The sequence below is a fragment of the Anomaloglossus baeobatrachus genome, chromosome 5 (assembly GCF_048569485.1).
Source record: "Anomaloglossus baeobatrachus isolate aAnoBae1 chromosome 5, aAnoBae1.hap1, whole genome shotgun sequence".
NCBI lineage: Eukaryota > Metazoa > Chordata > Amphibia > Anura > Aromobatidae > Anomaloglossus > Anomaloglossus baeobatrachus.
Genome location: NC_134357.1, coordinates 206,227,816 through 206,252,367, shown reverse-complemented (window position 1 = coordinate 206,252,367; position 24,552 = coordinate 206,227,816). Strand labels below are relative to the sequence as shown.

The window sequence follows — 24,552 nt, the reverse complement described above, 5'->3', positions numbered from 1 at the left end:
TTAGTGACTTTCATGTGGCACTAAAGGGTGCCTAGCCTTGTATTTAGCCAAAAAAATTAATAATTAAAAAAAAAAAGCGGCATGGGGTCCCCCCCATTTTTGATAGCCAGCCAAGATAAAGCAGATGGCTGCAGCCTGTAGACCACAGCTGGCAGCTATACCTTGGTTGGGGATCCAATTTGGAGGGCCCCTAGGCTCTTTTTTTATAATTATTTATAAATAAATTAGCAAAAAAAAATCGGGTTCCCCCCAAATTGGTTCACCAGCCAAGGTAAAGTGGACAGCTCTGGTCTGGTATTCTCAGGGTGGAAAGGTCCAAAGTTATTGGCCCTTCCCTACCTAAAAATAGCAGGCCGCAGCCGCCCCAGAAGTGGCGCATTTATTAGATGCGCCAATCCGGCGCTTCGCCCCAGCTCATCCCGTGCCCTGGTGCGGTGGCAAACGGGGTAATAAATGGGGTTGATACCAGATGTGTAATGTCACCTGACATAAAGCCCAGCAGTTTGGGATGTCTTGGCGTCTATCAGATACCCGACATCACCAACTGTCAGTAATAAAAATTTTTGGAACATTCCCTCTTTAACCAATTTATTGTAAAGAAAAAACAATCCCCTGTAATCCATTTTGGAAGTCCCACAACGTCTCTGGACTTTCTAGAATATGGGGGGCACGCTCAGGGAACGTGTCCCCCATTTTCTAGGAGTGCAAACCCTCCATGTGAGGAGCGTGGGTGCAAAGAATCTGCACCTACCCTCCCCGGGTCACAACAGCAGAGTGCATGCAGCCAGCGCAGCTCCACAGCCATTCTCACTGAACACAGCAAGCTGAGCTGACAGCCACGCTCTGCGCATGCGTCTACCGTGTATTGTGAAGGAGGAGGGACACGGTGGCTAAACGCTGCAAAAAGGTAAAAACACCGGAGGAACACCAGAAAGCCACCGGGGAGGTATGGGGGGTGACTTAGCTGGACTCGGGAGAAGTTTTCTGTCGCATGTGTCATGGCACATGCAACGGAAATCAGAGGAAGAGGGTGAATGCAGGCGGCACGTTAGTGTGCGTCCTGTCATCTTGGATGAATCGGGAGGGGGCAGAAATGCAGTGAGGCACCTTCTACAGGCTGTGCCCATACAGTTTCTGCTTTTTCCCATCCATTTCAGCCTCTTCCTCAGTCACCACAGCTCACCGACGGGTCCAACATAAAATTATTCTGGTTTCCCATAGACTTGCATTGGGGGTTGAATATTCGCGAATACTCGAATAGCTGCGAGGTATTCGTCGGATATTCGGCGAAGCGAATAATAGGGTATTCGATCATTCCTATTTACAACCCATGGCATTGTAGCTTATCTCCTTAGACGTGGGCTACAGGGAAAAAATTAATGAAAGGTTGAAACACAGGATAGTCTGGATGGTGGATAAGCAAGCCCAATCAAGTTTCAAAGAAGTTGAAGCTGTCCTGTAGGCTCAGGGTGCATCAGTGTCAGCGCAAACTATCCGTCGACATTTGAATAAAATGAAACGCTATGGCAGGAGACCCAGGAAGGCCCCACTGTTGATACAGAGTCAGAAAAAAGCTAGACAGTAGTTTGCTAAAATGTACATGAGTAAGCTATGATTCCTCTGGGAAAGTGTCTTATGAACAAATGAGACCAAGATAGATCTTTTTGGTAAAGCACGTCATTCTACTGTTTACTGATATTGGAATGAGGCCTACAAAGAAAAGAACACAGTGCCTACAGTCAAATATGGTGGAGTTTCAAAGATGTTTTGGGTTTGTTTTGCTGCCTCTAGCACTCGGTGCCTTGACTGTGTGGAAGGCATCATGAAATCTGAAGATTACCAAATGATTTTGAGTGCCAATGTAGTGCTCAGTGTCAGGAAGCAGGGTTTGCATCCTGTTCTTCCAGCAGGACTTTGCGAAGGATGTATGAAACAAGCCGCATACAAGATTATCCTGGAAAAAGAGTTGCTTCCTTCTGCTGAGAAAATGTTCCCCAACTCTGAGGGCTGGTTTTTCCTGCAGGACAATGTGCCATACTACACAGCTATAGGTCAATCAATGTGTGGATAAAGGACCTCCACATCAAAATCCTGTCATGGCCAACCCAATCTCCAGACCTGAACTCCATTGAAAACCTTTTGAATGTAATCAAGAGGAAGATGGATAGTCACAAGCCATCAAATAAACAACTGCCTAAATTTTTGCTCCAGGAATGGCATAAGGTTACCCAAAAGCAGTGTGAAAGACTGGTGGAAAGCATGCCAAGACGCATGAAAGTTGTGATTTAAAATCCATGGTTATTCCACAAAATATTGATTTCTGAACTCTTCCTGAGTTAAAACATTATTAGTATTGTTGTTTCTAAATGATTATGAACTTGTTTTCTTTGCATTATTTGAGGTCTGAAAGCAATGCATTTTTTTTTTTTATTTTGACCATTTCTCATTTACATAAAATAAATACAAAATGTATTGCTTGGAAATTTGGAGACATGTCAGTAGTTTATAGAATAAAAGAACAATTTAGATCTTACTCAAAAATATACCTATAAAGAGAAATATCAGAAAACTGATAATTTTACAGTCTCTTAATTTTTGCCAGAGCTGTGTGTAAATATATACAGGGTGGTCCAAAAGTAGGTGGACAGTATGTGTAATAGAGTTATGATGGGGGAGATATATCAAAGATGGTGTAAAGTGAAATTGACTCAGTTGCCCTTAGCAACCAATCAGATTCCACTTTTCATGCTTCACAGACTCTTTGGAAAATGAAAGGTGGAATCTGATTGGTTGCTAAGGGCAACTGAGTCGGCTTTACAGATCATTTTTCACAGATAAATCTCCCCCAAATCGGTTTTCTTTTCAGATAACCCATAATGGCAAATAATTTAAATCCAGATCAAAGAAAATGGATTTTAAGAGTATTTGAAATCTCGAAATGCTGAAACCGTTAGAGCAAATTGGGTTGAAACATTTGGTTCTCAAGCCCCAAAGAGACAAACCATTTACCGCATTTGTGACAAATTCAATGCCACTGGCTCAATCCTTAATGCTCCAAAAACTGGTCGACCCAAAACAGCCTGTACAGAAAAAAAATAAACAACTTGTTGCTGAAACATATTTGTTCAGAGTCCAAAAAAGTCCACCAGAAGAGTCTCTTTAGAATTAGGAATTTCACGAGCTTCTATCATGCGAATCCTGAAATCTATTGGGTGGAAAGCTTATCGTCCACGTCTAGTTCATGGTTTATTGGAGGATGGTCCAGACAGGCGGCTGCAATTTAGTGAGATTATGTTTAGCGAAACTGAAGAAAATCCAGTAATTTTAGATAACATTATGTGCAGGGATGAAGCTTCTTTCAAATTATCTGGCCATATTAACAGACATGATTGTATTTACTGGTATAATGAGAAGAGGCATTTAACATTAAAGCAACAACTAAATGAGCCTGGTGTCAATGTTTGGGGTGGTATTTCAAGTTTTGTTTTAGGACCAATATTTTTTGATGGTCACAGGAGATGGGTATCTAGAAATTCTAATGAATCAAGTTGTTCCCCAGTTACAGCAACAGCCTAATTCAAATGACCTTTATTTCCAACAAGATGGGGCCCCTCCACATTATTCAAGAGTAGTCCGCGAGTATCTTGATAAAACGTTTCCTAATAAATGGATTGGCCGAAGAGGCCCACTTGATGGGCCGGCACGTTCACCATGCTTGACCCCAATGAATTTTTTTCTTTTGGGGAGTACTCAAGGACAAAGTTTATAGTCGAAAACCAAAAAGTGTCAGTGATTTTGAAAAATTACATAAGAGATGCATTTCAAGAAATTAATACTCAGAGACTTGAGTGCAAAAATGTTTGTCGAAGCGTAAGAGGCAGACTTCAAAGTTCTGTAAATTGTAATGGAAAACAGTTTGAGCACCTGCTTTGATAACATTTAAGGGCTTTTATTATTGTTCAGAATAAAATTTAATTGTCAATGTTATGCTTGTGTTAGAAAATATGTTTTTATATATAAATCAAAATAAATGTTATTATTTTCTGTCCACGTACTTTTGGACCACCCTGTATATTGTATTATATTTAGATTTTGTTTTGCAATTGAAGTACATAATGCGGTGAATCTGTGATAAAGGAGACTTTTTTTTTTTTTTTTTTTTTTTTTTTTTACATTAGGATCTGCTTTTTTTTTTTTTCTTCACATTGTCTCTTTTCTTTATTTTTTATGTTCTGGGGTATAGAAGGTAAGATGTCTGCATAGGCAGCATGCCCTGTTAACAAGAGTGCAGTGTATTTTATATTTTTCTTGGCTTTGTCTGTATTATATGTAGTTATTTCAAGTTTATTTGTTTTTTTGTTTATTTTTTTGCTTTGACTTAACAATCTGGGGTTTATATGTAACTTTGCACATAGTGCTGTGGTTTTTTTTTCTTCTAATATTTCAAGGGTCTGCATAATAGGTATATAGTAGGTACTAAATTGGCAAAAAAAAATGTCTTTTTTAGTTGATTGCATGTAAAATGAAACCTACAGAAATATGAATAACTTTTATTTCATTTTTTTAAGTCAGAAATCAGTAGTGTACATGAAAATAGGCAACTTATCAGAGACGATGGGTTTTAGATTTGAGCTAGATTGAATGAATGTCGTAATTGGTCAGTTGCCGCAGAGGGAAGCTCTGATTGCCCTTGCTTGTAGAACGTGGGGGGATCCTAAGCAGGAAAAACTCCTGTTAACACTAGAAGTCCCAGGAATTTCGAGCTCCATAGGGTTCCAATGGTAGAAATGTTAAATGACCCCTCTCTGGGACTTCTAGTGTTAAGACATCCATATGAGATAATAGTGCATTTGGACAGGGTTGTCTTCAAGGAACGACCCCTCTACCAATGTAATGATGTCCTACCAATGTCCTAGTGGCTTTGTAAATAGGTATCCCTCAATTAGAATGCTTTATAACAATATTTTCATCTTTTGAACACGTTACAATGCTGCTGATAGTAATCAGAAATGTATAGCAATTTTGTTAACCCATCCTATACAGAAAAACATATGAAAAGAAAGATATGAAAGGCAAATATGAGTTAAAACCAGTGTATTAATGCATCCAAAATGCAATACACAGACCATATTAGTACCAACACATTACAAGGACAAAGCCAAACTGAATGGGAAAACATCTGGACAAGAATGTATACCCTGCAAATTCAATGTCTACCACAAAATGACAGTGTATGACCACAAGTGGAAAAAAAATTGAAGCTCTAATTTATCTAGCTCAGGGGTCTCAAACTCAGCAGCTCAGTGTATGGGCCACATATAGAGAAAAAGAATTGAGAGGAGCCGCATTCTTTGCATGACAAAGTGATGTTTTTAATGAATTCATGTTTTTTTTTCTATACCTCTTTGGATCACTTTTTTGAACATTTTTTGCTTGTTTATTATAACAAACCTGCACTTTTTTTGTTTAGTTATGTATAAAACAGCATTTTTAATGGCAAAAAAATAAAATAAAATTCATGCTTTTATTTTGAATTATATCACCTTTTTGTAATATTGTTTTAAAATTGGCAGCATTATATAGTAATCTTAGCCAACATCTTGTAGTAATGTCCCCATCTGTGTGCCCTGTAGTATGGTGCTCATCCTTGTAGTATTGTGCCCATCGTAGTATTATGCCCAGTAGTATTGTACCCATCCTTGTAGTATTGTGCCCATCGTTGTAGTATTGTGCCCATCGTTGTAGTATTGTGCCACTTATGATAAGTATATAGGGGTCAGATGCTCCTGCTTGTAGTATTGTGCCCATCCTTGTAGTATTATGCCCAGTAGTATTGTGCCCATTCTTGTGTTATGCCCAGTAGTATTGTGCCCATCGTTGTAGTATTTTGTCCAGTAGTATTGTGCCCAGTAGTATTATGCTCAGTAGTATTGTGCCCATCCTTGTAGTATTGTGCCCATCCTTGTAGTATTGTGCTCATCCTTGTGGTATTGTGCCCATCCTTGTATTGTGCCCTGTAGTATTGTGCCCATCATTGTGATATTGTGCCCATCCTTGTAGTATTGTGCTCTGCAGTATTGTGCCCATCCTTTCATCGTTCCCTCTTATTAGGGTGCGTGCATATGATCAGGGTTTTGCAGCGTTTTGGTTGTAGCATGTTTCAGCTCCGTCCAAAACGCTGCATTGTACAGCACAAGCATAGTGGATGGGATTTTTTGAAATCCCATGCCCACTGTGCTCGTGTGGCCCGAAGTGAAAACTGCAATGCGGCTTGCAGAGGCTGCAGCATGTGAATTTAGGCTGCAGAGCCGCATGCCCTCCCTAGGGAGAACACCGCGAGGAGATCTCAGCACTCTGAACTTTACTACAATTGAATAATTTGCGGTGCCGCGCAGAGGAGCTGTCTGCGTTACACCAATGGCTACTGCAGGCCAATCAGGTGCAAGGAGGTGACATCATACATCGTAATTTCCTTGCATCTGATTGGTGGCTAGCAGCTATTGGTATAATACAGACAGCTGCTCTGCGTGGCACCGTAAATTATTCAATAGTAAAGTCCTGCTGGTGCCGACTCCCGGCATAGAGCTGCGATTGTCAGGGGGTCTGCAGGCCGCAACAAGCAGCCTCGGGGGCCGCGTGTTTGAGACCTCTGATCTAGCTAGATGATTTTCATGCCACTTTTGATGAGTGGTATATAGGGGTCAGATGCTCCTGCTTAATGAAGAGATGCATGCCTCTTGATCAGTCATGCATTGTGCCACAAATCTTACTCCATTCAAGGACTACAGAAAAGATTTGTGGTGTAAGGAACATGAAACGTCATAAATAAGACTTATTTGGTGTCCTTTTCCTATTCTGCCCCTGTCCCTCTCCATTTCTCCAGCATAAAGGCTCAATCAGAGCCCATGTATTTACATCCTGTCAAGCCCATGTACACCCTTAAATTCAATGTCTATTACTAGATGGCAGTATTTAACCACAAATACAAAATAAATATTTACATGTTGTCATGGAGAGACAGTGTAACAGGGTGACCAGTGTACTACCGCCCCCACTTCCTTATGGTGACTAATTGAACGGTAGTCTTTATACTTGAGAATTGTATTGACATGTATTAATGTACGATATCTCTCCTGTGTAATATGGCCAGCTGCCACCAGGTATCATGGGCCTAGAGTCCCTTAGAGAGAAGGGATAGATGGGGAGTGACAGCTCAGCAGGGGTTAAGAGAGAGGGTGGCTCACCAGCACAGAAAGAGATATAGGAAAAGGCAGCCTCCTGTTTCAGTCAGATAGGGAGATGCAGAGTTAGGGGGTACTTCTCACATAGCGACATCGCTAGAGCACCAGTAACCTCATTAGCGATTTCGCTGTGTGTGACACTGATCAGCGATCTGGCACCTGCTGTGAGATCGCTGCTCGTTACATACAGTGCTGGTTCATATTTTGGACATTGCTCTCCCGCTGTGAAGCACACATCGCTGTGTTTGAGAACGAGAGAGCAACGATCTGAATGTGCAGGAAGCAGGGATCCGGCTTCTGACAGCCTGCGGTAAGCTATATCCAAGGTAAATATCGGGTAACCAAGCGAAGACCCGATATTTACCTTCGTTACTAGCGTCCGCCGCTCTCAGACTGCCAGTCCCGGCTCCCTGCACACATAGCCGGAGTACACATCGGGTAAATAAGCAAAGCGGTTTGCTTATTAACCCAATGTGTACTCTGGCTAGGAGTGCAGGGAGCCAGCGCTAAGTGGTGTGCGCTGGTAACTAAGGTAAATATCGGGTAACCAAGTGCTTGGTTACCTGATATTTACCTTAGTTACCAAGCGCAGTATCGCTTCCACGTGTTGCTGGGGGCTGGTCGCTGGTGAGATCTGCCTGATTGACAGCTCACCAGCGACCATGTAGCGATGCACCAGCGATACTGACCAGGTCAGATCGCTGGTGGGATCGCTGGAGCGTCGCTAAAGTGTGACGGTACCCTTAGTGTGAGGGACAAGCAAGAAAGGACCTCCAGGGTCAGAACACTGGAGGCATCCACCGAAGAGGAGTCCGGTGGAAGATTAGGGTCCTGCCCAGCAGAGAAGGCGGGCGCAGAAACTGAAGAGATGCTGACTGGTGAGTACAGCCCAGCTTGTGCGAGAGGCGTGGCTGTGGGTGTGGCCAAAGATGGAAGCATGACGTGACAGGGCTCTGGTGCCGGAAGAGGCGGGCCCTAGAACGCAGGAAGTGCGCCTGACCATGCTGGCCGGGGCCATCTTGGAGTGAGGATTCAGTGCTGCAGAACACGCAGAGTGGAGCGAGAAGACGAGAGAGCGGTGAGCATGGCAGAGGCTGGAAGCGCAGTAGATCTGGAGAAGATACTTCTGCTGCTATAGTCAGGAGCTGCTGGTGGTTATCGGGCCTGCCGCAAGGATCATCTGTGAAGTTGGAGGTGGAGGAGCCTAAGTTGGGCTGAGGGATGTTGCCCTGAAGTGGCCAGAAGAGGCCTAAAGGTTTGAGTTGTTAAGGGATGGGACATGCTCCTCATGGCCAGACTGATCCAGAACTATGTGTTTTTCCGCCCTGGTGGATGTGGGGAGTCTGTGAGCCTTTGGGGCTGGAGGAGGATGGTGCCCTCAGCTCAGGGCTTGCCCTGCAACTCTCAGGAACCCTGCCCCGTGGACCTTGTCCTGCGACACTTAAGGCCCCGTCACACTAAGCAACATCGCTAGCAACATCGCTGCTAACGAACAACTTTTGTGACGTTGCTAGCGATGTTGCTGTGTGTGACATCCAGCAACAACCTGGCCCCTGCTGTGAGGTCGTTGGTTGTTGCTGAATGTCCTGGGCCATTTTTTAGTTGTTGCTGTCCCGCTGTGAAGCACAGATCGCTGTGTGTGACAGCGAGACAGCAACAACTAAATGTGCAGGCAGCAGGAGCCGGCTTCTGTGGAGGCTGGTAACCAATGTAAACATCGGGTAACCAAGAAGCCCTGTCCTTGGTTACCCGATATTTACCTTTGATACCAGCCTCCCCGCTCTCTGTCAGTGCCGGCTCCTGCTCTGTGCACATGTAGCTACAGCACACATCAGGAAATTAACCCCATGTGTGCTGTAACTAGGAGAGCAGGGAGCCAGCGCTAAGCAGTGTGCGCTGCTCCCTGCTCTGTGCACATGTAGCTGCAGCACACATCCTGTAATTAACCTGATGTGTGCTGTAACTAGGAGAGCAGGGAGCCAGCGCTCAGTGTGCGCTGCTCCCTGCTCTCTGCACGTGTAGCTCCGTGCGGTGGTAACCAAGGTAAATATCGGGTTGGTTACCCGATATTTACCTTAGTTACCAAGCGCAGCAGCTTCCACGCGGCGCTGGGGGCTTGTCACTGGTTGCTGGTGAGCTCACCAGCAACTTGTGTAGCCACGCTCCAGCGATCCCTGCCAGGTCAGGTTGCTGGTGGGATCGCTGGAGTGGAAACAGAAACTGGATGATTGTTATAGCAAACGTTAGGCCTCCAGGACTATTTGAGTTGTTTCTTTTCCCCTTGTTTTAAGTACAGCATCCCCACTGTTTGGTTACGTTAAGCGAAATGGACAATTGTAGCGTGGTCCTCCCCATGACAGGCGAATGAGAGGAATAAGTGTTTTAGGACTGTTTTTTTTAAATGTTTGCGAGTTTGTTTTTTTTTCTTCCCTTAGAGGGCCGGACAGGTCTACAGCTCCTGGAAAAGAACACGCACCCCTGTTATTAATCTTGAATGTAGGTGACATGTTAAAATGTTTTTTTTTTTTTGTTTTTTTTTTCTATGGTATGTTATGTCTTTTAGGAGCGGTTCCCATCGCCAGAGGACTGACTAAATTAAAGTTTGGGTGCGTGTAATAGGGTGACCAGCGTTCTACAGCCCCCATTATGCTGACTAATGGAACTGTAATATTTATACTTGTGAATTGTATTGAAATGTATTAATGTACAATATCTACTGTGTAATACGGCTGGCTGCCACCAGGTGTCATGGGGCCCCGGTCCCTTAGTGAGTCTTCTTGATGGATAAAGTATGACACGCAGCAGGGGTTGAGAGAGGGTGGCTCACCAACACAGGAAATGATGATATAGGAAAAGGCAGCTTCCTTTTTCAGTCAGACAGGGAGATGCAGAGTTAAGGCCACTTTACACACCGAGATAAATCTTTGGCAGATCTGTGGTTGCAGCGAAATTGTGGACAATCAGTGCCAGGTTTATGGCTGTGTACAAATGGAACAATATGTCCATGATTTCACTGCAACCACAGATCCGCCAAAGATTTATCTCTGTGTGTAAAGTGGCCTTTAGTGTGAGGGACAAGCAAGAAAGGTCCTCCAAGGTCAGAACGCTGCAGAGGGGAGTAAAGTGGAGAGGGGACAGAGACAAGACAGAAAAGGAAAGAAAAAAGAGAGAAGCATAGATATTCCAAGGGGGCTCGTCTACAGTGAAGTCATGGAGACGTAAAAGGAGAAGTTGGGTGCCCCTACCTTAGGCTGGCACCTGCTATTACTTCAGGGAACGCAGTTGCAGCGGGAGGGCATCAATAGAGTCCATCCAATATGCAAAGCCGCACGATCCGCCGCCATGTTGAGGGAATGAATCCGAAACTGAAGGATAAGTCGCCCCATTATGGCTGTCCCTGTAGAGCCGAGCCAGTTACAGAAGCAAATCTGTATGAAGGATGATGATGATGACCTCTGTGCTAAGAAAGTGGAAAACAACTGTCGAATGTTTTTGTAGTAAAGTGTTGAAAGTTTTAGCTGGTGGTCATCTCCTTACTGAGCGTACGTGGCTCGAGGCCCATGGCAGTGAATGGGAGTCGGAGGAGCTGGCTGAAGATACAGAAGTGCCGCAGTCAGCAGGTACAACCTCCACACCACCTACCACTCACACCACTCTGCCTTCAGTGTCTGTACTGTGGGCGGGTGTGAACCCCACAATCCTTGCTCACGACTGCCCCTCTCCATCACTTTATAACTACAATATATAGAAAATAAAGCCAAGGCATATAAAGCACTAATTGGCTCCACAAATGTGTTTGGTCCCAAAATCCGCCTCTGAGAAATGCTTTAATAAACATTTTGCTTGAAAAGATTTACCCCATATGAAATGCATGATGGTGCGGCGGGTCCATGCCGTTTCACCTTTTTGCCGGTGTTTTAAACATTTCTAGGAGGCTGATTGAGAATCTAATGAGATTCTAGACCTTTAAGAAAGGGGGCATGGCCGCGAGCGCACCCTATGAGCACTTACTGAATTCCTGCAGGACAGGAGAGAAGGGAATGGAGCCGCCGTATGGGTGAGAGGAAGGACGCCCCACTGAGGTGTGGGAGCAGGGACACTTGGAGTTACCACGCAGGGATCAGAGACTGCATGGCTGCTGGACAGGTGAGGACGGGAGGACGTCCCTGCCAGGGTCTGGGAACGGAGGCACGCGTGGACGCCACGCTGGAGCCGGGATTGGGCGCTACAATTTATTTTCCACTTGTTCTTCTACACTGCCATCTTGTGGAATACCTAGAATTTTCAGGTTGTACATTCTTTTCCAGGAGGTTCTCATCCAGTTTGTGTTTTTGTGATTGTGTGTTGTGTCTATACTAATATTATTCATTTTACTAATACAGATGAAGTTTTAGCCCAGATATTTGCCCTCCATTCATTTCTTCTGATCTCTTATGGTACTATAGACTAGTACATATGGGTACATGGTATAGGTGTCCCTATCTGTACAGTATAGGCTGTGCTCACATAGCAATATGCCAATATTTACATAGCCTAAATATGGCAGCACATATGGAAAACATTTTTTCTTGTTTTTACTTAAGAATTAAAAAGTATATTCAGATATGACAGCACACCTGTATAAGGCATATGCTGCCATTGGTCACATGGCATAGCTGGATGATATTTCAGTAGTGATTTGTGGTAATGGGAAACTTACGAATTATGTTAAATAGGACTGTAAAGAGAAGCAAGACTTTACTGGTTTGCTGTGGTCAGCTTGTGTTAGATTGATGCTAACTTAATGATTAACATTTTTTTAAAAGCCATGTGCATTTTTTCTAAACTGATAGGACACAGAAGCCATGAAGAGAGCGCTAGCACTAATTGATTCTAAAATGAATCAGGCAAAGGGTTGGCTGAGGGACCCTAATGCTCCTCCAGGTAAGGATGACGACCGAAAGCTCCACTGTGAATTATAAAACATTTTCTGATTCTATGTTTTCAATGATAGTTGAGGAAAAAAAAATTGCACTGTCCATGTCTGTCATCAGTCTGTTCCTCCTTGGCAGCTGGACCAGGCATTCTCAGCCCGGCATCCTTGCACTACCCTGAGTCTCATGGTGTTACAAGGCAGAAGGCCTAGTAAGCATAAGGGGTACCCATGTGTGAAGACTGCCATGGTCTGGACCAGGGCAGCTTGAAGGTTTTTACCCATCTCATATTAACACATACGTTTCTGTATCTCTGGTTCTTAAATGATTATTGGGCGAGGTTTGCTGATTTTGGATGATGGAGCTAATGAGATAATTGCTCTAAGTAACACACAATATTTAGATTTTTAATGGTTTCATTTTTCAATTGCTAATTGAGATGAGTTGTTTCAGGGACTTGCATAGGAATGCAGGACCTCTAAGGGACATGAGCGACTACGAGAGCAGGACTTCTATTTGAATATTCAAAAGTCAGAACACTTGGCACTCAATGTAGCCTGTTTAGATCAGTGGACCCCCCCCCCCCCCCACATATGTACTCTACCCCCTCCCCCCCAGTCCTTCCCAGAACAAATGTTTCTGCTGGGAAAATGCTTTCATATATGGCCTCAATGAAGTATGCAGTTTGGATAAAAATACCTACACTCCCTGACAGAAGTTCTGTCGCTTATCCATGTTATGTAAATAAACGCTTATAACCTGACTTTAAATTCATCCACTGGTTTTATAAATTACTCTTTTGAAAGCTGAAACTCTCCCAAATTTAGTTTAGGTTAGGAAAATAAAGTTGCTGAAAAGCTGAAATATTGATCATTTAATGAACACAGAAAGGTCAGATTTTGGCAAGACAAAAGTTTTGTCGCCCACAGAAAATAATGTGAAATTCAACTTCTAATACAAAGATATGTTGCATAACATTGGTGAATAAAGTTGTGGTGCTTTTAGAGCCGTATTTAATATTTTGTGTGACTTCCATGAGCTTGAAGGACTGCATTTATGCGGTTCAACAATGATTCATACAATTTCTTGATGAAGTCATTAGGAATAGCAAAGAATGCAGTCTTACATGCCTCCCAGAGCTCATCTAGATTCTTTGGTTTTGTCTTCCAAGCTTCCTTTTTCATCCTACCCCAAATATGCTCAATGATGTTCCTGTCTGATGACTGGGCTGGCCAGTCCTTGAGCACCTTAATCTTCTTTGCCAAGAGGAACTTTGTTGTAGAGATGGATGTATGAGATGGACCACCATCCTGCTGCAGAATTTGACCCCTTTTATGATTGGGAATGTAAGAGGTAGCTAATACTTCTTGATATTTTAAGCTATTGATATTGCCTTCCACCTTGCAAATGTTTCGCACACCCCCATACTGAATGTAGCCCCAGACCATGATCTTTCCACCACCAAACTTAACTGTTTTCTGGATGTATTTTTGATCCATACGGGCTTCAGTAGGTCTCCTGCAGTATTTGCTGCGGCTGTGGTGTAATTCAACTGAAGATTCATCACCACCTTCTTCCACTTTTCCAGCGTTCATCTGTTTAGCAGGCTGTGTGACTTGGCAAATCCCACACAGATTTTTAATTGCCTTTTGTTTAGTGATGGCTTCTGGGCACTGATTCGACCATGGAGGCCAATTCGAGACAGAATCCTATAAACTGCTCTAGTTGACACAGGGACTTGAGGTGACCAGGCCTATTAGAGCTCTACTGGAGTGGAAGAGGGGCTGGCTTTAGATTTTCTAACCAACAAACATTCCTTCTAAGCAATTGTCTTGCAGGGTCTGTCGGACCTGGGCTTGTCAAAAACCTCTCCAGTCTCTTCAAAACTTTAATTCTTTGTACTTGACGCTGAGACACATTAAAGGTGCCAGTCACCTCTGCAGTGGATCTGGTCTTCATCCTTTTGATAATCAAGGCTTTGATAATCAATGATATAATGATTATTATGATAATCAAGGTGGATTTGTGGCATGTTGTCAGAGGTCAATTGCAGCTCAAGTGAAGGTCTGGGTTGCTGGATTTCTTTTTATTCACACCCACTAATTAACCAATCATTTAGGGAGTACAGATGAGACTGTAAACTAGGATTGTGTGCATTATATGACAAGGCGACAAAACGTTTGTCTTGCCAAAATCTGACCTTTCTGTGTTCATTAAATGTTCAATATTTTAGCTTTGCAGCAACTTTATTTTCATAACCTAAACCAAATTTAGGAGGTTTTCAGCTTTCTAAAGAGTAATTTATAAAACCAATGGATGAATTTAAAGTCAGGTTAAAAGATTTTATTTACATAACATGGATAAGTGACAGCTTCTGTCAGGGAGTGTATGTGTGAGATCCAAGACATAAGGGAGTATAGTGTGGCCCCATATGAAAAACAAAGATTGGAAAATCCACATCTAAAATCTTTATTGAAGAATGAATGTTTGAAAAATGTTGTTTTTCTGTTTTGTTTTTTTTGTAAGCAGGAACATGTGATCTGACGTGTCTAAACTCTGCCCTTAGTCATACAGATGGGTATCTCTATGACGAAGGGTAGAATTTGGATCCTTCACTTCATTTTCCATGGTATATTGCTGGCAGCAGTTAAAGTGGGATCCTCAAGAAAGAAGGAACTACAAATAATTTCTCATAATGTAGGCAGTTCAGTCACATTCTCTATGGCCCCACATGGGTGACATATCATGAATCCATGCAACCCAGAGAGATTCTACAAGGCCATGATATTGCCATGTCCATATTCCGCTGATTTGACAAATGGGCACAGGATGTCTACATAAAACAGCTTTATGCTAAAATGGCTAAAGTGGTGCATCCATTTATCGAAGGCTGCATTTATGTGGATTTTGGAGTGGTGTAGGCTTTTTCTGCATTTGCTGTTTGTTTTTGCTACACTGTCCATTTTTCTCTGTGCAGGTGATGCTGGAGAACAAGCTGTGCGCCAGATCATAGATGAAGCTGGGAAGGTTGGCGAGTTATGTGCAGGGAAGGAGAGGAAGGATATCCTGGGGACCTGCAAGACTCTAGGCCAGATGACCGATCAAGTAGCTGATCTGAGAGCCAGGTTATTACTTTTAATTAACTTTACCTAAAATGTAATCGTATTATTGCAAAAATGTGCCCAATATATGAACACAGGTAAGGTCTTTAGACTCCTGGTATGAGATCATTGTCGTACCACCTCACAATCATTTAAGTATATGAAAATATTTTTGTGTAACCATCAGTGGGCAGGTCTATTTACCATTTGGCCATGAAAACAAACTACCTTAACCTCTTTATGACAGCCGTACAGATTAAAATGGCGATAGTAAAGGGTGGTACTTCCATTTTGCCATTTTAAAACGGCGGTAAGGAAAAAGCCTGTAACACTCCCCAGAGACAGAAAATCTCTGGGGCTTCATCTACCGGGGGTAGCTGAGATGCTGGAGATCATGATTCCGACCATTTTTTCCGGTGCCCGGTCACATGATAACGGTTATACTCTGTATAAAGATGGTCACGTTACAGTAAATGGCGGCACTGGTAAAAAAAATGTATCTCTCTACCCCACCTGGCATGATCAAACATGTCAGCTGGGAGATAAATTTCCTCCCCCGGTCCCCTCTGTTCTCCTGGTGTCGCCAAATGCCCCCCGACCCCCAACCCCCTCTCAAACGTTTAAGATGGTGGCCGCACTAGTGACGTGCCGACCGCTTTCATCCTCCCTTCTCGCATGTGACATGACACATGACAGAAAACTCCTGCCCAGGTCACTCCCTATAGCCCCTCCCCCCCCAGTGTTCCCCGGTGTCCAAGTGCCTTGTGCAGTGTCCATCCCCCGCAATCCCTCCTCTCCTCTTTCTGAAAAGATGGCGCCACATGCACAGAGTGGCTGTCAAATGGCTTCCTGCATTCAGTGACGCTGAGCTTCCTGCAGCTCATACTGCCGTGCTGTGGACCTGGGGAGAGTGGGTGCAGTATCACTGCACCCACACTTCTCACATGGAGGGTCTGCACCTCCAGAAAATGAGGGATAAGTTCTCGAAGCGTGCTCCCCATATTCTGGAATGAGGTTACTGCAACTCACTGCCCTCAGTTGGACCGGGGTAGTTTGAGTGCACTATTCTCAGGTCACTGCAGCCACACTCCTCACATGGAGTGCCTGCTCTTCCAGAAATTTGTGGATATGTTTCCTGAGCATGCACGCCCATATTCTAGAAGGTTCAGAGTAGTCGTGGGACCTCCAAAATTGATTACAGCGGACCAGATTTTTTTTCTTTTAAATAAATTGATGAAGGAGAAAATGTGTTGGGGAATGGGGTTTTTTTTTTTAAAATAATTTTTTTTTTTTTTTTTTTATTTCTCACACGTGTGATGTCGTGTATCTGTTAGATGCCACAACATCACTATCTACTGAACTTAATGCCAGGTGACATTGCAGCTGGTATCAACCCCATATATTACCCTGTTTGCCACTGCACCAGGGCAACGGGATGACCTGGGGTGAAGACCCACTTCTGGGGCAGCTGTGGCCTGCTATTTTTAGGCTGGGAAGGGCCAAATAATCATGGCTCTTCCCACCCTGAGAATAGCAGACCACAGCTGTCCATTTTACCTTGGCTGGTGATCCAATTTGGGTGGCGCCCCAGGTTTTGTTTTTATTATTTACAAATAATTAAAAAACCGCATTGGGTGACCTCAATTTTGGATTACCAGACAAGGTGAAGCTGCCATCTGCTTTACCCTAGCTGGCTGTCAAAAATGGGGGGGACAATGTCATTTTTTAAAATTATTTTTTTTTGCTAAATACAAGGCTAAGCACCCTTTAGTGCCACATAAGTCACTAAAGGGTTCCAGCTTAGAATATGTAGGGGGTGGGACATTATATATGTGTTGTCTATCTATCCATTCGTCCATCCATCCATACTAGCTTTGTAGGCTGACTGCGCACAATCAGGGTTTGCAGCGTTTAGGACGCAGTGTTTTTTGCTGCGTTGTGGAGCACAAGCTCAGTGGAAGGATTTTTAGAAAAAAACAAATACAAAAACAGGGATATTAGACACCAAAAACTGCTGAAATTCCCATTACAAGATTTTACTTTCTAGTCACAATAAAAACACACCAATGTCAACACAACAAAAGCAAAAAAAACAAACCATGCATAAAAATAGAAAATGGACGGAACGGGGCCCAGGGCAAATTCCCTAGGCTCTCCCTGCCTAGCCGCAAAGGTTGGCACCCTAAATAGACGTTTTGGCGCCCCTGCTCGATGTCGGCTTGCCCTCACCAAGACCCTATACTTAGTCACTAATAAGTGCTGCTGTAATGAGTGAAGAGCCTACAAAATACACATGTTAAGTAAGAATTGATAGACTACCACTATCTCTCCAACAATTTAGCTGGTGTACGTATATGGAGTAGACTATTAAAAATAAAAAAAACAAATCCTTAATCTCCAACTAATTTAATACAAAAGGGAAAACCAGCTGACATTAGATATACGGGTGTATAACACACTGCCACGCCACTATATAATAGAGAGTTTCGCTGGTAAACTTGGAGTATGTATACAAAAATACTTCTCCCCAATACTACTCTGCAACATTATAAAGATGAATCACAGTTGCAATTACGGTAACTGGATTATTCTCTTAGCACTAATTAGTGGCCAAAAATGGAGCTTAATATGCTCCTATACCAAGGACTTCAATAGTAGAGACTGTGGTGTCTATCTTAAATTAAATTAAAGGGCATTTCAGCAGTTTAAGGATTTTTAGAACTCTCCTGCTTACTGTGCTTCTTTTCTCTCCAGCATAAACTGACCTGCGGCGTGGCTTCCTGAGCCTCAGCATGTCAATTTATGCTCCGGAGACGAGTGTGTCCTCCGCGGGGGGAATAGAGCGCAAGTCCACAGCAGCCTGAACCTGGATAATGGTCACGGGCAACTGCGTTCTCCTGTGGACAACACTCACATCTCTGCAAGAAGGCTGACACTGTGTACTAGACGCTCTGTCGCCGGATCGTGGGCACATAACCTAAAAGTGAGAAATTTTGCTACAGCAACATTTTTGTGAAGTACCTGTGGATTCAAAATGCTCACTATACCCCTGAATAAAATCCTTCAGGGGTCTAATTTCCAAAATGGGGTAATTTGTGGGGGGTTTCAGATGTACAGGTAGCTTATGCGCCTTACAATTGCGACATGCTGCCCACAATTTATTTCAACTTTTACAAAATTCAAATTGTGCACCTTCCGTTCCAAGTCCTGCCGTTTGTCCAAAAAGAGGTTTTTGGCCACATGTTGGGTATCTCTGTGCTCATAAGAAATTAGAGAGCAAACCTTGGGTCCACTTTTTGGTGTTTTCGCTGTAAAAAGAAATTTTGTGGTAAAGCAACATTTTTGTGCAAAAAAGGAAAATTTTCGATATGACCGCCCAAAGTTGTCAAATTCTGTAAAGTACCTGTGGTTTAAAAATGCTCACTATACCCCTAGATAAAAACCTTGAGGGGTCTAGTTTCCAAAATGGGGTCTGTCACGAACAGCCGGGGAAGTCCCTCAGAAATCCGCAGCTGTTCACTGATTTGTTACACACGACTACTCTCTAGCGCCCCCCTTGTCTGCAGGCCACTTTTGGTACTGCAGGACAATGCATAAGATGAGGCTGCTGAGCTGATAATGCCAAATATTGGAGGTCTCACAGCAAGGGTAAATGTATATCTCTGATTCCTGCTAATGGAATATTTATATACCTCGGTACCCTTAATGATAGCACTCCAATAATTCTATGCAATAACAATTACGCTGCCACCACCCAGACTTTCTACAGGTAGCTGGGAACCCGTTTCAGATAGCATAAGGCCCTTCGGGGTTTTGGATTCGTATATAAAGCATAAGGAAAGAAACTCTTAAATTTTTATATATTTAATCCGAAAATAGGCAGTGTTTAAAGAATATACAAGAAGTTACAAAAGGGAACAATACACATTACGGCATAACAGTTACATTAAAATAAAAGGTATAAACGTGAAACTTACTAAGCTTCTGCCATAGAAGTGACGTCTGCTTATGGAGGGAGGGAGCTCCAAGAGATGTTAGAATCGGCCAGCATCACCCTTCATGATGCCCTCCTCGTGCTGACTGCCCCAAAAGACAGGAACTGTCTCTTATGCTCTTGCTAGCCCCCCTTGCCTGTGACATCATTTTACAGTCACTTGTGGGCTGGGCTTGAGATGGTCACAAAGTTCCATAATTCTAGGGTTTTTCATATCTTTGCTCCTGGGTCACACAGGTGAAAGATATTAGCGTCATATTTAATATCTCGATTTTACAGTTACATTGATACCAAACACAACGCCTCTAGCACAATTTTACTGGCCAATACTAATTTGTCGTGATTCCGTCGATCTCCTCGTCAGGTGAGACGGTGCGCTGGGTTCCGCACGACGCAGGGATTCTGGCAATGTGTTTTTCATCTTTCTAGCATTAAAGTCGCACTTCAAAACCTGCTTTGGGAGTTTTCCCGCCAATATTACAAAGAATTGTCTTTCTCTGCAGCTTTTGGCTTTTCTTCTACCATCACCCAAAGTCATAAATACCTTAAGCTTCCAGGCCAATCAGATAATCGCCATGACGACCTGTGGCTGGTGAAGAAGAGGGGGAGGAAGTCCCTTCAACAGCTCTACATGACACCTCCCCCTTTTTGAGGTAGCATGGGAGATTGATTTGCCAATCGTCTCCTAAGCCTACCTCGCTGGCATCCCCCTGCCGGGACAGCCCATCAGCGTTGCCATGCTCAACACCCTTCCTGTGTTGAATGGTAAAGTCATACTGCTGTAGTGCCAAGCTCCACCGCAGTAGCTTACCATTGTCGCCGGCCACCCGATGTAGCCAGCTGAGAGGGTTGTGGTCTGTCACTATGGTGAAGTTGCGTCCATATAGGTAGGGCTGCAGTTTCCGCAGGGCCCACACTATAGAGAGGCACTCCTTCTCCACAGTGGCGTAGGCCACTTCCCGGGATAAGAGCTTGCGGCTGAGAAACATCACCGGATGCTCTTCTCCCTTCCCATTTACCTGGCTGAGTACTGCACCAAGGCCAAACGCACTGGCATCTGTCTGAACTATGAACCGTCGGGTGAAGTCCGGAGCTTGTAGGATTGGGGAACTGGCGAGGGCAGCTTTTAGTGCCCTGAAGGACCGTTCACAGTCATCTGTCCAGGTGACTACTTGCGGTAGCTTCTTTTTGGTGAGGTCCGTCAACGGCTTAGCAAGAGCACTATAGTTAGGAACGAACTTCCTATAGTACCCTGCCGTACCCAAGAAGGACATCACCTGCTTCTTTGACTTGGGGGTAGGCCAGGAGGTGATGGCATCAACCTTCCCTGGCTCTGGTTTCAGGGTCCCGCCACCCACTCTGTGTCCAAGGTACTGTACCTCAGTCATGCCGATCTGACACTTCCCTGGCTTTATAGTCAGACCAGCGCTTTGGATCCGCCTGAGCACCTGTTCCAGGTGCCCCAGGTGTTCCTCCCAAGTGGGACTAAAGATGGCAATGTCATCCAGGTAAGCTACTGCAAACCCTCCTAGTCCCTCGAGCAGCTGGTCGACCAATCGCTGGAAAGTGGCAGGAGCATTTCTCATGCCAAAGGGCATGACAAGGGATTCATACAGCCCGAATGGGGTGATGAAGGCGGACCTTTCCTGTGCTTCCTTGGACATAGGAATCTGCCAGTACCCTCGACTCAGGTCCATGATGGTCAGGTACTGGGCCCCGGCTAAGCAATCCAGTAACTCGTCGATGCGTGGCATTGGGTACGCATCGGGTGCTGTGATTGCATTTAGCCTCCTGTAGTCCACACAAAACCGGGTTGTCCGGTCCTTTTTGGGAACCAAGACTACAGGCGAGGCCCATGCACTTTTGGACCTCTGGATCACTCCCAGGACTAGCATTTCATCGATCTCCCTTTTTATGTCCTTTTGTACCTCTAGGGAGACACGGTATGGGGGTTGACGAACTGGGGAATGACTCCCTGTGTCCACCTGGTGGGTGGCTAGGGATGTCTTCCCTGGGACATTCGTGAAGGTCATCAGGTAGGGCCGGAATACCTCCCGCAGCTGGGACTTTTGGTCCAAGGATAGCTGTGGGTTGAATGCCGCCTCCTCGATAGACCCTCCATCCCGGGCTGAGGCGAGCAAGTCCACCAAGACTTCACTTTCGCCTTCCTCGGGAAGACTACACACAGGAAGAGCAAAGGCTTCCCTGTCATGATGAGCTTTCATCATGTTGACATGGAAGACCTTTTGCCTCTTCCTGGCATGGTCGATGGTGACCACATAGTTTACGTCATTGAGGCGCTGATGCACCAGGTATGGACCCTCCCAGGCCGCCTGAAGCTTGTTCTGGGTCATTGGGACCAGGACCCACACCTTCTGACCCACTTCATACACCCGCTCTCGAGCGTGTTGGTCGTACCATCGCTTCTGGCTGGCCTGGGCTTGCGTCATATTCTCATGCACCATCTGCGTCATTGACTGCATCTTGTCACGGAGCCGAATGACATACTCCACAACGGACACTTCTGGGGAATTCAGTTCCTCTTCCCAGGATTCCCTTACCAGACCAAGAGGCCCCCGGACTCGTCTGCCATACAGGAGCTCGAAGGGGGAAAACCCCGTTGAGGCCTGTGGTACCTCTCTGTAGGCAAACAGCAGGTGTGAGAGATACCGCTCCCAGTCGCGTCCATGTGACTCAACCAGCATCTTAAGCATCTGCTTAAGTGTACCATTAAATCGCTCACACAAACCATTGGTCTGTGGGTGATAAGCGCTTGATATCAGATGCCGCACCTGCATTTTCTTACAGAGAGCCTCCATTAGACGAGACATGAACTGAGTCCCCTGGTCGGTAAGCATCTCCCTGGGAAATCCTACTCGGGAGAATATGGTCAAGAGGGCATCTGCCACCTTATCGGCTCTAACTGAGGACAGAGCCACTGCCTCCGGATACCGGGTAGCATAGTCTACCACAGTAAGGACAAACCGTTTTCCAGAGCTGCTGGGGACGGCCAGAGGCCCGACAATGTCCACAGCGACCCTCTGGAAAGGCTCCTCTATCACCGGCAAAGAGATCAGGGGAGCTTTGGGAGCAGGCCCTGACTTTCCCACTCTTTGGCATGTGATACAGGAGCGGCAGTAGTTGGCAACATCTGTCCCCATTTTGGGCCAATAGAAGTGGTGAGACAGCCGGGCCTTGGTTTTGCTAACCCCCAAGTGTCCGGCGAGTGGGATCTCATGGGCAATCCGCAGCAACTCACTCCTAAAGCGGTGAGGCACCACCAGCTGTTTTTCCTTCAGCCACTCTTGTTGGGGGTTACAGGGAATTGTCTCCCGGTACAACTTTCCCTGGTCCCAGAATACCCTCTCCTTATCGGTCTCGGAGGAGGGCTTCTCTGCGAGGTCCCTTAACGTCTCTAGACTGGCATCAGTTCGTAGAGCCACCTGAAACTCTTGGCTAGAGGCAGCCAAAAGTGACGTTAAGGTTCCAACCTCACCGGGACCCTCTGGGACCTGCTCTGGGTCCATCACCAGTTCCGTTATCCCTCTGGGTGAAGAGGTGTCAGAAGGCAGGGTTTCATTTGCGTTCTGGGCACTCTGACTGCGGGTGACAGCACCGATGAAGGCTGTCTCCCCGGGGAATAACCACTCTTCCCCATCAGCCTGACAGGTACTACTGGCTGTGTCACTGTCCGCTGTGACACTGCTCAGCTGCATTTGGCCACTGTCCTCGTGGTTCTCATGTCTGCCTCCATCTCTGTCGGTACAGACACTTGCTACCTTGGGGTCGTCCTCAGCCACGTCACCCTGCCGCGTGGCATGGCTGAGTTCCCCTGTACAAATCTCCACATTATTACCATGCACAACATTTGTAATTACGTTCTGGGTATCCGCATTCGGGTCGCATGACTTATCAACAACATTTGCATCACATGATTTAACAACATTTGCATCACATGACTGATCAACAACATTTGTATCACCTGACTTTTTGGATTCGGGAGGATCATCAGGGAGAAATTGTGCAACTAATCGCCCCAGATCAGTCCCCAATAAAACATTGGTTGGTAGATGTTCATCCACCCCCACTTCCCGCCACCCTCTCCCAGCACCCCAGTCGAGGGGAATCAGGGCCATTGGGAAGGAGTGGTGGACACCCCCCGCCAAGGCGACAGTCAGGAGTTTTCCCGGGATAAAGTTTTCAGGGGGTACCAGTTCAGGGCGGACCAGTGTTCTGTCGGCCCCAGTGTCCTTGAGCCCCACAGTGGGGGTTCCGCCTACGGTGACGGGGTGTAGGTTTTCGCAGGCCCTACCACCCGCCTTCCTTGCCAAAAGGACAGTTCCAGTGGGCCCTTGGGCCTTGGATGTGGGGTTCCTCTTCTGCCTCTCTGGGCAACCAGAGCTGAGGTGTCCAGGCAGGTTGCAGGAAAAACACCTGCGAGTGTCAGAGGTGGGCCGGGCACTGGTGGATGAAACAGGACCTACGGGAGGTCGGCTGGTAGGGGCAGGGGTGGTTGTAGTTGTCATCTTACCCCCTTTCCAGCTAGTGGTGGACGGCTTCCGCACCTCCGATGCACGGTTGCCCACATAGGCGTCGGCAATCTGGGCTGCTTTTGAGGCCTCCTTGGGCTCTCGGTCCATAACAAACTGTCGAACCTCCACAGGACAGACATGTAGGAGTTGGTCCTTCACCATGAGGTCCTTTAACTCCTCAAAGGTTGTAACGGACAGTCCTTGGATCCACTGGTCAAAGGTGCGCTGGAGCCCACCCTCCAAATCGCTGTAGCTGTCATGAGGTCCGAGCTGGAGAGTCCGGAATTTTTTTCGGTACACCTCCGGAGTCAGCTGATACTTCCGTACTAGGGCCTGCTTTATGGCCCCATAGTCTCCACTCTGCTCTTGAGGGAGACTGGCAAACGCGTCCAGGGCCTTGCCTCGCAGCCCTGGGGTTAAGTATTGTGCCCATTGTGTTGCGGGCAACTGGTACTGCAAGCAAGTCTTTTCAAATCCCGTCAGAAAGCTGTCCAAATTCCCGTCCTTTTCCATCACAGGAAAGTGCTCCGGTCGGGGCTTAAAGCTGCTGGCATTATTGGACTCACCGTTTAGTGAGGAAGATGTCTGCTGCCGGGCTTTGAGGATATTCAATTCATGGTCTCTCTGGGCTTGGCGCTCTCGCTCGGCTCGCTCAGCCTCTCGCTCGGCTCTCTCAGCCTGAGCCTGGCGCTCAGCTCTCTCAGCCTGGGCCTGGCGCTCGGCTCTCTCAGCCTCTCGATATTGCTGAATGAGGTCCAGCCGTCCCTGCCG

The 24,552-nt window shown here is 45.6% G+C and overlaps 1 protein-coding gene across 2 annotated transcripts in view; it reads left to right on the top strand.

The window, feature by feature from the left end:
* Nucleotides 1–24,552, top strand: part of VCL (vinculin) — a 341,576-nt gene that overhangs the window by 158,531 nt on the left and 158,493 nt on the right. For both annotated transcript variants that reach the window (XM_075349103.1, XM_075349102.1), the window contains exons 7-8: nt 12,074–12,164; nt 15,132–15,279. In XM_075349103.1, coding sequence (XP_075205218.1) covers nt 12,074–12,164; nt 15,132–15,279 — 239 coding nt within the window. The remainder of the gene's footprint in view (nt 1–12,073; nt 12,165–15,131; nt 15,280–24,552) is intronic.